This window comes from Martes martes (genome assembly GCF_963455335.1).
Source record: "Martes martes genome assembly, chromosome: 1".
Lineage (NCBI taxonomy): Eukaryota > Metazoa > Chordata > Mammalia > Carnivora > Mustelidae > Martes > Martes martes.
In genome coordinates this window covers 136070650-136085622 of record NC_137888.1, presented here as the reverse complement: position 1 = coordinate 136085622, position 14973 = coordinate 136070650, and the positions used below count along the sequence as shown (strand labels likewise).

The window sequence follows — 14973 nt, the reverse complement described above, 5'->3', positions numbered from 1 at the left end:
ATAAAAATGGTGTTCCCCTCTTAGGTTTCTATGAGAATTGAATGAATTCATACCTGTAAATGTTTTAAAAGTGATTCAATAATCATTAGCTATAATTGTTTTTCATTCATTCATTGTTTTCTTTTAATAAATATTTGAGTGTTTTTCTCATGCCAAGTGTAAGTTCAAGAATTTAGCAATGCACAAACCTGATTAAAGATTTAACTTTACTATCATCAAGTCATCATGAGATGTCTCATAAACCGTGATGGATATTTATCAGCCTTCTCATCCTCAGTGGTTAAGTATATATAGAACCTTGCACAAAACAGCTGCTTAACAAATGTTGGTGGAATCGAGTATGAATCTGTGAGTCATTGCAGCACAGGATAATAAGCACTTAATTTAGGATTGGGAGTTGCCATGTCAAGTCCCAGTTTCTACCCTAGAGCACTATGTAACTGAAAAATTTTAATCTGAAACCTAAGAAAGCTACACCAAGAAACCACTAAGATTTCTTTTGATCGTGATTCTACCAGGTAACTGACATGATGTACTATTTGTTGACTGGTAATAGTTCTGTTTTTCTTAAATGTAATGGACTTTTCATTTTAGAATAGTTTTAGATTTACAGAAAAGGTGCGAAAATATTACAGAGGGCACCTGTACACCCTGCATCCAGTTTTCCCTTACTGTTAACATCGCACAGTGTCATAGTGCATTTGTCAGAACTAATGAACCAATAGTGATACATTATTATTAACTAAAGTCCATGTTTCATTCACATTTCCTAAGTTTTTACCTAATGCCCCCCTCTTTTCTTTGCTCCAGAATCCTAACCTGGCTACCACATTATATAAAGTCATCACATCATATCTCCTCAGACTCATCTAGATTTGACAGTTTCTCAGATGTTCCTTGTTTTGATGACCTTAACCGTTTTGGGGACTATCAGTCAGGAATTTCATAAAATGTCTTTAAATTTAGGTTTGTTGAATGTTTTCCCCATGGTTGGACAGGGGTTGTGAGTTTGGGGGAGGAAATATAGAGGTAATTCATCTCACATCTTATCAAAGGTATATGTTATTAACATGGACATCTACTAAAGATTCTATTTTTCTGGTTGGATAAAGAATTATGTATAATTGGTAATTGAATGTACCATATTAAGAAAAATTTCTTGACTAGATGTAATTTTCTAGGCAATGTCTAACGTAGTTGATTCTCTTTAAATACAGTATAATCTTAAAATACACTTACCTTACTTTTTCCATGAAAAAGTTCCCTCACCACTGATAAATGAAAAGAAACTGAAAAATTCATGTCCTGTTATAAATTAATAGTAATCCTACCTGTGGATACACGATTTATATATTAAATTTAAAGTGAAAAATACAATTGTTTGTATTTCTTTCAAATTAACTGCAAAATTGAGAAAATGACAGATTTGTGCTCAGCTATGAGGTCAAAAAGCAGAAAGACCAGAAGTTAGGCTTTTTGATACTAATTCCCCTAAAACTGTCTCATACAGAGGACTTGCCTTGAGAAATGTTAATACTTCACTAAGCCCTAGGCATAGAGAATCTGGCATTTCTAATCTTGTGGCATCCTTGCCCTAAATAAATGTACATTATCCTCAGAGGTTAGAAAAAAATACTGATGTAGCTGTTACAGGGATTAGAAGATCTATGGTTTTGTTTATTTTATACTTTTCTTATGAATTTCACTATAAATAGGGAAGTTGGTTTAGGATTACTGTGATCTATGCTACACACAGTTTTCAGATCAAGACATAAAATGAATATAGTCAATCCAGAGGAGAAGTTGTTAGAAGTTGGGTATTACTAGGAATATCCTTCCTTGGATTTAAATGAAATAAATACCTAGAGTATCACACTGGCTCCAGCATGTAGCCACACTAAGTTAAAATATACATCTATATTTACGGTTGTCACTCCCCATGGAGCTGATCGTAAGACCAGTTTAGTAGTTTTAGCCTACTTCTGTTTGTCGCCTTACTTTGTAACCTTATCATGTTTCACAGTCATGGCCAAGAGTATCATCCACAATATATTTTTTTAATCCCTGATGTTTTCAAGCTATAAAACACTTCACACTGAGTCACCATATTTTATTTCTATGACCTTGGAAATGTCCTTAATTTCTGGAATTTCCTCATTTGTACAGTTTGTGTGAAGGTTAAATGAAATTTTATATATAAAACACTTAGCAAATTAATTGGACACTTGTTATTTATTCATAGACACATATGCCTATGCTTTCAATAATTTCTGGTTTGTTGGGAGCAATGAATAGGTACTAGACTATCGTAGTCATTGCATTTGATGCCATATCTAGGTTCTCAGAAATATTTTCTAGCTATTACCTGATAATTTTACATTGGCACCTCAAGAGACAAGTAAAAATTAATCGGGAAATGGACCTGTCAATGTTGAGAGAATAAATGTATTCCGGTGCAAAACTTGGGATTAGAGTAATTTTATTTATTTTTCTCTAGCCATGCAAAGCTGATGAGCAGACTCTTTTTACATGGTTGGAGGATATTCTTCAAAACACTAAAGGAGGTTTAATTGATGATCTTAGTAGTTAAATAAGTGATTAAACATGTATGAAATGTCAGGCAAAGGAAATAAGACCCAGATGAATTGTTTTATACAACAGTCCTCAACAAGAGCCCATTTTTCTTCTTATTGACTAGTGTTTCTGATGCCATATTTGGGAAAGAAGCTATAACCAATCTCACCTAAACTCCCACCTTTATATCTGGATCAAAGGAGATATCCAAGTTAAAGGGGATCCTGTAACTGCAATCAACTCTTGATAATGTGATCTAATAAGAAGTAAGCATTTATGAGGACAACATTTCATTGCAGGCAGACCACTGTCCCTTATAACCACTGCCTAATTCATTTATTACGAACTTTTCACTGTGGCATTAATGACCATGGCAGCATCTGGAATGAAAAACAATTCCAAGAGCAGGTGTAGCTAGAGAGACAGCCTGGGAATATTTTGAATAGGAGGTTAAGAACCAGGCAGCTGGGAGACACAAAGTAAATAGTAGAGAGGTGGGAAGGTTAGGAGCATTAGAGATCCTTTGCAATTTGTTATTGGATGTGGCAAACATTGCTGATGGTAATTGGTAATTGTCATCTTCAGAATGGGAGCTGTGTATGCCCAAGTGAGGTCAGGATAAAGGACTTTTGCTTTAGAGCTTGACCTCTCCAGATTTAGAATCAGACTTTGGAGCCAGAAGGATTGTAGCGTTCCAGTACATCAACACTTCGTGGTCATCAGACTCTTAGAACGATGATGCGACATTAACATGGGGCGACCAGTTTGTGCGTTTCTTGTAGAGTGGCCACTGATGTTTGAAAACTACATAACAAACTCTCTAAACACAGCCCAGTACAGAGCATGCATTTAATAAATATGCCAGACCAGAGTTTTTGTACCCAGCATTGAATATACAACTCTTTGTAAATAGGACAATGATTTTCTAAATCTTTGATCTGAACAAACCCTTATGTTATCAGGTTCCGTTTTTTTTCTTTCTTTGCACAAGCCTATAGAAAATGATCAGTACTTATTTTTAATTAAAGAAATAAATGTAGAAGGAAAATAGAAAGATGAGTCATAAAGAAAGATAAAAATATCTTAAAAGTGTTTCTCCTCTATTTTTTAAAAAGCCATCTGTGTAGAAATAGAGGCATAAAACGTACAAGGCATTCTAAAGACTATATTACTAAGGCCATATGTTAACAAGAGAAATCTGTATGTTTATTTGCCCCACAGGAAAAAAAATTGTAAGTGTATTTGGGTATATTTTTCAGAATCGCCTGCATTTTTTTTAATCAATATAGGCAACTACACGTGGCCATCTATGCAAATTTCTTCATGAGATGATTGACTCATAGTCGAGAGGCAGCAATTGCTGCTTATCATTATTAGCAGAATGTAATATTAGTGATACATTTCCAAATAGGGAAAGATAATACCGCTGTTTTCCCCTTCTTTCCTGTGCTATTTTGAATGCAGACAGTACCGCAGGGACACCAGCAGTATCAACGACAACTGTGGAAATTCGCAAAAGCAGTGTTATGACAACTGAGATCACCTCCAAAGTGGAAAAAAGCCCCACGACAGCCAGTGGCAATAGCTCATGTCCTTCCACGGAGACTGAGGAAGAAAAGGCAAAACGGCTTCTTTACTGCTCGCTCTGCAAGGTTGCCGTCAACTCTGCCTCGCAGCTGGAGGCGCACAACAGTGGTGAGATGCAGTGATTTCTCTTCTGTCTCAACAGCTCTGCAATTATCCTCCTCTGAATGGATTAGATCGTTTGCAGCAGGGGACAAAGGGGTGGTGGAAAACTGGCAATTATTACATGGAAGTCATCAACCATTAAAATTAAAAATGACACGCAAAGTGTCATTTGCATGGGCACAAGAGAGGACTTGTGGGGCTCCTTAGTGTTCTTGTGTTTATGGATGTGTGTGTGTGTGTGTGTGTGTGCACATGTGTTATTAAACATTAGGAGATAAAGTACAATATAATTCTTAAGTATAAGCTTTGCATTTATTTGATTTCAAAACTGCTATGTACTCCCACGCATTGGCTTCTAAATGACGTTTCTAAAGTTTTGTCAATATTATAGCTGCAAAATTTCGTTCCATAACTCTATGTGCTTTTAGCTAAAACCTCTCCATCATGTCTTTTATGGCAAATGACGCTGTTTGGTGTAAATCTGTATCACCCAGACAATTAAATGTAAATTGTTTATTATGGGCAACCACTGAGGTGTGTTCTCTACATGTAATATTTTATTTACTCTTTGTGACAACCTAAAGATACTATTCTTGCTATTTGATTGAGGCTCAGGCCAGGCACATGACCAACTAAGTGGCTGAGCCATGATTTCAACTTAAGTCTTTCTAACTTAAACACTAAACTTGAACATATCATAACAGAACATATTGATAAGCCAGGATTGAAATGCTTCCCAATATACTTCAATTTTATCCATCTGTTGTATATCTACATCTATAGAAAGACATTATATAGGTATTGTATATCTATACCTATACCTATCTGGATAAGTAGATGCCAAAAGAGAGCCCAGATCTATATATTTGTATCTATATATCTAAATTATATATTTATACCTATAATTAAATTATGTATAGATATATAGGTACAGATAATTGATATATATCCTGCCTGAGATTTTAGACAGCCCTTTGGCCCTAGATTAGATTTCCTCTAAAAGGCTGGGTTCATTGCCAGGACCCTGGCAGCAATCACAATAGGAACAGAATCATTTGTAAATCATACCCTGGGTTAATATTGCAGCTTTACGTTGTCTGTCACTGGCCAATCACTGTGCTGCACGGTACTGCTCCAGTATTGACTTCAGTATTCTACGGGAGTAATTGCAGATGGAGAGCAGTTCCTTCAACACATCTCTTCCCCATTGCATGCAACATTAGCTGTCGTCCAGGAGTTCATGAGTTCAGAGGCTGAGAAACACAGAAAAAGATCTGGCCCCAAGTCAGAATCTATACCGTGCAGACGTGCCTCATGTTTTACTCATGCAATTACATTATTCAGGGATGCCAGATAATTGGAGAGCAAAAACCTCATTGAAAGTCCATTTATTTCTCAAGAATTCTTGATCGTTCTGCATAGTGACAGAGAAACACATTCATTTTGAGGGGGGGGATCTGCTTTGACAGATAAACAAACCATACCTTTGAGGCTGGAGTTAATTTATCAAGAATTTGGATGTCCTTCCTGAATTCTTTTCAGAAACATCTGATTAAGAAGCAAAGAATTCTTAGTTATTTCATTATGTCATATCAGGTCAACATTTTTCATACTCCAATTCTATGATCCTTATCTCTGCTTTGTGTGTGGGAAATACCCATAAAGCTTTAAAAGCACATTCACCCATATCACTTTCAGATATATATGTATTCCCTATATCCAGGGATTCTGATTTATTATATATCCAGGCCTGGAAGCGACAGTGTTTGGGAAAAGAAAAGAAGCAAAAACAAAAAACCTCGCAAGTGTTGCGCAGGCAGAGCTGAGAACTACTAGAACCATCTTATCTGAGAGTTTAAGGTGGTAAATGCGTGTAACCTTATAGGAATCCCTTTATAGGGGTGCCCCCTCCAAACTTTCAATCCGGTCAGTGAACTATAACCTCCCCCCTTCTGCCTAAGCTTGGTTTCTTTATCCCTGCATTTCCCTTCCTACATCAGAGATTTTTTTTCCAGGGTCCAGGCCCCGTGCTTATTTTCGGCCTCCCATGAGACTTGCACTAGCCAATTGGGCCAGAACTGGAGGTGGCCAAGGAAGAAGAGAAGAGACACAAATAGATTCTCTTTAATCCCCTCTGTGCACCATTTTTGATCTGCAAATCAGCTCTCTTTTGTAACTGAAGCAGCGGTGGGCAGCTCATTGTGTCTGGGACATCGTCCTCTCCCTGTGGATGGTGAATGCAGTCATTTCCACAGTCAGACAACTGTCCCTTGTGCCCTGGTTCCTGCATCTTTGCCTTCGGATCCCATGTGGGGAAACCCAGGGGAGGGGGATGTAAAGGAGAGAGCATCTCTGCAGGCTCACTCGCCTGCCACGAGAAGAGTAGCTGTTGTAGGAGCCACCCTAAGGTTACTGCGGTGTCTTTTAGTGTGGGTTCCATTCGAAGCAGGCTCTGAGACCAGGATTTGAGAGCAAAGGGCTTTTAGGCGAGGCCAAGGGCATTGGTCAGGAAGTGGGAAGGGGGAACAGGGAAGGGAAGCAGCCAGCGACCTGTGCATCACTGGCAGTTACCAACGTGGGCAACTGGACCTCGCCGAACAAAGCTGTGACACCACAGGGCTCCCACTGCATTTCACTGTTTTAAACATAAAAATGTCCAGTGGTGACATAGAATGACAGAATGGAGTTAGCTCAAATTCTGTCACCTCATCTTTACAATCAAGGTGCTATCATCTCATTGTTCACTTATGATCCATTGTTTACATTAAAAATACAGAGTACCACCGGGGCTGAAGGCATGAACTGCAGCCTTTGTGAGCTTGAATGATTTCAAACGGTTAGGGAATCGCTAATGAAACAGGAGACTATAGCCAAATTCCTGTGTGTCTGTGGCCCACAGTGTAATGGAGAGGTCTACACATTAATTTCCATGTGTCATATGATGTTTAGTATAGGGTAAGTTAGACAATGGGCTAATGTAATATATGCTAAAATCTCAACAGGAAAAACACTGCTTGTTTAGGATATAGACAAATTGTGTTCTAGGACACAGTCCTTTATCATGGACATCGGTTAGAGTTGCCAGTTCATGGTGCTGGTGGAAAGTAGACTGTCTGTTTTAGTCCATTCAGGGACCCCTGTATTACCTGTACCCACAGCAAACTACAGTCACTGCCTGTGGGCTCCACGGCCCCCATACTCACCCCCCACCTCCCCAGTATCACTAACAGTTCTCTGCTTGCTTTCAGAGCTAGATATTAGGAAACCACTGTGAAGACTGTGCTTTTTTCAGGGAACTCGGTTTGAAGGCCAATTTTGTTCAGAAACAACCGGGCTGTAGAGTGGGGAGATGTGTCCTTTGCATCTAAATTGTACTTCTAAGTATTTCTGTCTTTTTTTTTATATGCATGGAATAAGGTCTTTAGTTCTCAATGTAGAGTTGTACATTTATGGCTTTTCTTTTTAATCGTAAACCAATTTTGAGATTATAGCTTCCATCGCACACAACCTCTTGTATGTCACAATGGAATGAGCTAGAAGCTGCAGACCATTTTTACCTCAGATTCACAAATAACACTTCTGTGTGAACCTAGGCAAGTCGACTGTCCTCTTTGGACCTCTCTCCCTCTCTCTTTAATGGCGCTAAGAAGCCCTATGGCACCTTGTAAGGATGAATTATTATGGCATGATTATTAGTGTGACCACAGTTGCTGCTAGCATTATTTGGGGATCGGTTGTGTTATTTCATTTGCTTTCTCTTTTATTTTTCACTGAATTTGCAGTTAATGGATTTATATTCCATTACATTGGAATGCAGGATTTAAATATGAGCATTCCTGCTTTGCATTTTTTTTTTTTTTTTTTTTTAGAATTTGAGAGAAGCAGATGTCATAGCTTACTAGCATGCTTCACAAAACAGTCTAAGAATGTTTAAAACAACTTAAGAGGACATACTCTTTTCAAGAGATCTGGAAGTCTCCTTTTAGTTTTATGTTATAGACACAGATTAAAAAAAAAAAAAAAAAAAAGCTTTGTCTTTTTCTTGAAAGAAATCTCCCCAAAACATTCTACTGAGTAATGCTTTGCTTAGCTGATTTTGATGGTTTTCTCTATGTAATTAAAAACCTTTAAAATGTTTTATAGTTAGTGCTTATTACAAATTTGGGTAAATTTTTCTGGCCGTAACTTGAAGTGGTAACATTTGATAATTTTCATTAGGCTCATTTGAGTTTTTCTATCCCTAGACAGGGCTCATTCTATCCCTCACTAAGTTTTAATATACAGAAAAGGCACTTACCAAAGGATAGACTTTACTTAAAGTTTTAGAGATTTCTAAATTTTTGCTTAAACAAAACTGACACTGTTAAGAAGGAGAACTAAAATTTACTGAGAGCTCGTGGAAGTGCCAAAAGTAATCCTTAGAAAAATAAATGCATTTAATGCAACACTTCAGTAGAGCAACTAATTTCCTTTTTCACAGCTGAGGACACTGAAGCACAAAGAAATGTAAACCACACAGCTAATGGAGGCAAACCCCGACTCCTACCATTCCAGAGTCCGAGTTCACAATGCTCTTGACAAATATGTGTTCATTGCTCTTAATTCATACCCAATACTTGAGCTGTATCTACTGTGAGCCAGGCACTAAGAATACAGTATGAGCAAACCCCTGGAGTTGCCTTCAAGAAGCCCATGTCTAATTCGTGCTTCTGTGTTCAGGAAGAGAATTAGGTAAAGACTTGTTTCATCAAGACATCTGTTTCACGTTTCAAGTGAGAAATTCATTTAAGCCAGTCAGCTGTGGTCAGTGTTCATGGACTTATTATTATTAAGGTCCAAAGATTATCTGCCACTCCTATGCAGCTTCTTCTAGGGTAACGGTAAGCCTCCCAATTACAGAAGATATTGGGTGGATCAGGAGTCCCTCCAGACAGAATAAGAGCCGTTCTCCTACTGACTGCTTCTTAAGCATTGATAAGCCAAACCAGCCCAGGAATGCTTCTCACTTTGACTGAAGAAGCTGTACGGAAAAGAAGCATTTTGATAAAATCACCTGTTTGGATAAAGAAGGTTGGACAACCATCTAGACACACACACACACACACACAGAGACAAAGAAAAAAAATATATATATATATTTGTATATAGATCTTGCTCCCTAGAGCATTGTTTCGCCATACACTGACTTACACCATCTGCAGAGTAAAAAGTATTTGCGTCCATTTTGCAAAGGGCAGGTGGAGGGGGCTTGCAAACTGAAAGGGAAAAGCAGAGAGGCCTCCCCACCGGCTCCACATTTCAAGTCCTCCAGTCTACTTACAAGGTGTCGACCCTTTTCTCTTTCCTTCATATGTTGGGATATGAACATTTTCATAGATGTGCATAAGAATACGACCTTCAACGTGGGGAATCTATGTTGTAAGAATATACGTTTTTTAATATCGGATTCGGTAAAGTTGCAATCATTCTAAAAGAGTGAAATGCGACTGTGAACCTGTTTCTTGTATTCATCACCTCTTATTTAAGGCGATGGTCATTGGCACTGACCTAGTGTGCCCCTCAATGTGTTTTCCTCGTTAATAGTCAATGGTTCTGGAAGGCTGGTCCAGGAATCAGAAAGTTGAGTATTTTTTATGCCTCCAGAGCTGATAACAATCTAATAAACACAAGTAGGAAAAAGAAACCAAAAAAGGGTTTAATGGCAGAAAGGACATAAATGATGAAGAGAGAAAATTTCATAGCAAAACCATATGGCTAAGTGATAAAAATAAAGAATAGTTATCAACACTAAGAAAAAGAAAATCGTGAACAAAATTTTGAGAGAAAACTCCCATTCATAAACTACCAGGCTAAAAAAAAAAAAAAAACAAACAAACAAGTGTTAATAACGGGAGTCACACTCGTCATGAGTGAGAGTCCAGAGATGTTATCGGTTTATTAAAAAGAAGCTTTTGTGTATAGTGTAACTTCTTAGCCTTTCACCGCTTATCTTCTTGGTCATTTTGTTTTTACATTTGGAAATTGAGTTATAACCAGTCAGTTTGGGCTTTACTATCCTAATGGGGCTTTGTTTTTTTTTTTTTTTTTTCAGGCATCAAGATCTTTATACTCTTCCTCTTCCTTTTTGAACCTAAAATACATAGCCAAGAAAGCTTGTTTGTATTCTGTTTAGAAAGTGGGTCTTTAATTAGTGCCACTTCTGTAAACACACCGTGTTTAAGCTGATTACATTTGTTACACATCACCTCCAACTATACCTTGAGCAACTAAATCACTCTTCCTCATCTGCTATCATTTATGTCTTATTAGCATCGAGAGGAAGTGCAACAAAGTCACACCCATTTAATTTCATCTCGGGACTCTGGAGTGTAGGTGTTCTGTTAATGGTGCTGGTTTGATATGTGGGACATTGTAAAAACATGAGCAATTAATTATGTAAGGTGGTCAGAGCACATTGTCTTCTAAGTTAAGCATATCTCCGTCATAATCCCTGCAAGAACTGCTCTAAAACTAGGCATCACATTTTGTTACTATATCATTTCCTAAAGGCACGTACTAGCTAAGATTAATTTTTATTTCTTTTTTTCTAAATCTTCCTGGCAGGTACTAAGCACAAAACCATGCTAGAAGCTCGGAATGGAAGCGGGACTATCAAAGCCTTTCCTAGGGCAGGCGTGAAAGGCAAAGGACCAGTTAATAAGGGAAACACAGGTCTGCAAAACAAAACGTTTCACTGTGAAATCTGTGATGTGCACGTCAACTCGGAAACACAACTTAAACAGGTAGACAGCGCGTATTCTAGAAATGAAAACAACAGATAGGGGACATCCTGATAAGCAAATGTGTGTGCTTCCTTTGTTCCCTTTCTTTCCTGTTTTCCTCTCCCATCCATCCATCCATCCATCCATCCACTTATCTTCTACTCACTGCCTTTTTGTTATGCCTAGTTTAGTTGCCAAGGAAATAGTAAAATGTAATATTTTTTAAGTCCTTTCAGAAAATGTTTGAAGTGAGTTTGTACTATTCTTTTTTCTGAAGAGTGGGAGGAAAAGGAGTATTAGATCTTTTCTCTACCAGGTTTCCCACTCAAAAGTGTTGATTTTCTTGAAAGGTCAAATTGCAATGTTCCATTTTTACTTGTTTAGATATTTACATGTTACGACTAATTTTATACTGTTCTATTCTTTTATTTTATGTACTTTATTACATGGTGTTGTACTGTATTGCTAAATCCTGCAGCCACCTGCTAAAGGGATGACTAATCCTATTGCATTCACTTTTACTGTGAATAGCCCTCCAAAGAGATCAGTTAGACGTTGCCAACTAAAGGCCCAGCCCTCATATTGTGTTGTATTTTATATGCATGTGTGCAATATTGTACTCATTTTATGCACCTTCGTTATTTATCTTTAGAATTTAAGGGGCTGACATTTGGCTGTACAAACGTGAGGATAAATATTAGTATGGAAATAAATTCATGCCTGCCTGGGCATCTTTGTTTATTTGCACATAAAATTCCTTTAGACATTCCTTTCCTTTGTACACTTTTAAAAAGGAGATCTGCGCAGCGATAAAGAGAAAGGCTGGGAAAACGAAGAGCCTTCTATTTGTTAAAAATATACTAAAATGGGTAACATAAAAATATATATCCTCAAGCCATCGGAACCCAAGGACAAAAGTGCATGCCCTTTTGTTTTCATCTCTGCAACTTGTGTGAAATAACTAATCTTCTTCCTCAGGTTAAAACAGTATTTTTGAGGGGGGGGTTGGGGATGGTTTTTTAAAACGCTGTCATTTTTAATTGTTTTTAATAGCACATTAGCAGTAGAAGGCACAAAGACAGAGCTGCTGGGAAGCCCCCGAAACCTAAATACAGTCCTTACAACAAACTACAGAAGGCAGCACATCCTCTGGGGGTAAGTGTCATCATTGATTCCCAATCAACAGTGATCTTGAATGTCCCACTGTCTGATGAACTTGATTTTTTTGTTGTTGTTGTTGTCAATTATGAAGTGAAATAAATGGAAGGTAACTTAGTCATGAGGAACAATTGATTGGAAAGTCCCAACCCCCACTCCAACAATAGAATTACTGGTTTTGTGAGTTGTGTGGGTGGTTTGCCACGTTTAGCCACAGTCTGGTAGCTGTATCTTTTGGAGTTGGGCTCTGGTTAATGACAGAGCATGGGGAAGGGAGTGAAGCCAAACTTTTGAGTCAAGTAAGTGATATGATATCTGGTCTTGCTGTCAGTGGATAATTTTAGGAAAGTTCAGTGAAAAAGAAGTTCTCACCTCTCCTTTTTAATATCTTCAAGGGACAAAGCACTGGTGTTTTTGGTACCCTCAACAGTTTTGGATTTTGAATAGCACGGTCTCAAGGCGTGCCTGATTTTATTTAATTATTATACCAAGAATAATATCGGAGGCCTGGGGAAATTCTTCCTGGGAGATGCCTTCTTTCCATTACCCCAAATACACCTTTTGATTAGTAAACATACTAGTATTAATGTCCTGACCTGGAATTTTTTTTAGGAATTTAAGGGAAATCTGTGAAACTGGACAATCTCAAGCTAATATTTATGACCATGTGGGGGGGGGGGGTTGTTGTTTCTTGTTTTTGTTTTCCTGGTTGAATTGACCATAGCTTTCATCAGGGAGACCCAGGGCTCAATGAAAAGTTAAGAACAACTGATCTATACATTATGTGCTGAATTGTGCATTTTGAAATCTGTTTTCTTCAAAATAGATCTTATTAATAATCGGTGCTATTGTGTGCTGCTGGCACGTGAAAATTAGTTAAAGGAAAACGGCAATCATCTATTATGAGACCTCAGTAGGAGTTGACCCAATTAATTTAGTAGCATCACCCATTTTTATGTAAATGAAGTCACTTTACTCTTTTGTATAGAAGCAATTTTAGCTGCATTGAAAGGCTGTGAATTCTGCACAGAGCTGATGTTTCAGCACCACTAGTCATAACTTTGAGTGCTATTTCTGACCAGCATAGATGCAGCTTTCAACAATCAAGTGAATGGTTCTTAAATAAACAGGAAAGTCAAATTGTGTTAATGTCACCATCCAAAACCTCCTTCCTAGCTCTCACTGTGTTACTGTTTCCATAAATGGGAACATTCTGTGAGAACAGCCATCTTACTAATGCTACTAGCCAAAGAATGAACTGGTTTTGTAGAGTAGGATTGAGAGAATAGTGTTACCATTTGCACAAAGAGGAAGCATAATATGGCAGATTTTGGGGGGAGGTAAGTTTCTTCCTTGAAAGTGAAATTTTGTTACTTTTATTTCTCTTCATTAATACCTCACACCTTGCTGGGCTCCCCAGTTTATACACTTGGATAGCCCAATAGTAGCTGTCAGCATTAATAAATCTCTCTTTCAAAGTATCAATTCCGTGACAATTCATGTGTGTGTGTACAGTAGAGTAAAAATTCCATACTTTCTTCCTCAACATGAATACTTTCCTCAGGTGGTGTATTTATGAAGAAAAATAAAATAAGGTTGCTGAGTACTTTTCAGGACCAACAGTCTAAGCTGGCCATCTTCAAGTGCTCTTCCAGCTCTTTCAAAGGAAAGATGTTCTACACTTTCTGTTATTCTTATTGACCTTCCCAAGTGTGATTTTTATCTTTGTAGTTGCTTCCTGCTGCATTTTAAAAGCTGCCCATCATTCTGGATTCTATGGGTAGATGCCCAAACTCCTGTCCTTTTTTTTTCCTCTCTCTCTCCCTTGCAGGTAAAATTAGTATTTTCAAAAGAACCTTCAAAGCCATTGGCTCCACGAATTCTACCAAACCCACTGGCAGCTGCAGCCGCTGCTGCCGCAGTGGCCGTGAACTCCCCCTTCAGTCTCCGAACTGCTCCAGCGGCCACACTGTTCCAGACCTCGGCACTCCCGCCAGCACTCCTGCGGCCAGCTCCGGGACCTATTCGGACCGCCCACACTCCTGTGCTGTTTGCTCCTTACTGAGTTCCAAATGGGAGTACTTGTACTGCAATAATTTTTCAAAAAACAAACAAAAAACAACAACAACAACAACAAAAAACAAAAGAGAACTATGCAGTGTTTATTTATAGTTTAAAGTCTATCTGAAGAGCCAGGACTTTTGATAGTGAATTGAAAAGATTATTTAAAAAAAAAAAAAAAAAAAAAGAGGGAGGCTTAGGGGTGGGAGGGGAGGGGTGGTATTTTCTCCAAATTAAAGCATTCCTCTTGAACACTGATTGTTTTAGAAGTGATCTCCAGCATTGACTTGTAGTGGTATCTAGAATTTCTGAAGCCTTTGTGACTGTGCTTTTGGGCACCTATTTCCCTCTGCATTGTCTTTCCTGCTTTATGAAACAGCTATACATTGTAAGGGCATTAACTGGTTCCAATGTATATATATAATAATTTACTCTGTAGATTAAGATAATATGAAAAAAGAAAAACAAAAAACAAAACAAAAAAGAAAAAAACAAAAACAAAAACAAAAGCAACACTGTGAATAGTAGTACCCGTGCAGGTCCTCTTGCTATAACAGCAATTACCGGGTATTTATCCCAACAAAAGTAGATACAGTAGATGTCTTGTAAACAATAGTGCTGTGTCTCAATCTATGCCACTAGGTTATAAAGAATTGCAAAAGGTCGAATGAACAACTATTTCATGCCGATAAGCAGCCAAAGGATACACAAACACCAGAGGGTTCTGCGG

The 14973-nt window shown here is 38.0% G+C and overlaps 1 protein-coding gene across 1 annotated transcript in view; it reads left to right on the top strand.

The window, feature by feature from the left end:
- Window positions 1-14409, top strand: part of ZNF385D (zinc finger protein 385D) — a 288510-nt gene extending 274101 nt beyond the window's left edge. Inside the window, exons 5-8 of the mRNA XM_080824317.1 lie at window positions 4039-4269; window positions 10867-11045; window positions 12078-12179; window positions 14014-14409. Coding sequence (XP_080680443.1) covers window positions 4039-4269; window positions 10867-11045; window positions 12078-12179; window positions 14014-14247 — 746 coding nt within the window. The 3' untranslated portion in view covers window positions 14248-14409. The remainder of the gene's footprint in view (window positions 1-4038; window positions 4270-10866; window positions 11046-12077; window positions 12180-14013) is intronic.
- Window positions 14410-14973: the final 564 nt, after the last annotated feature.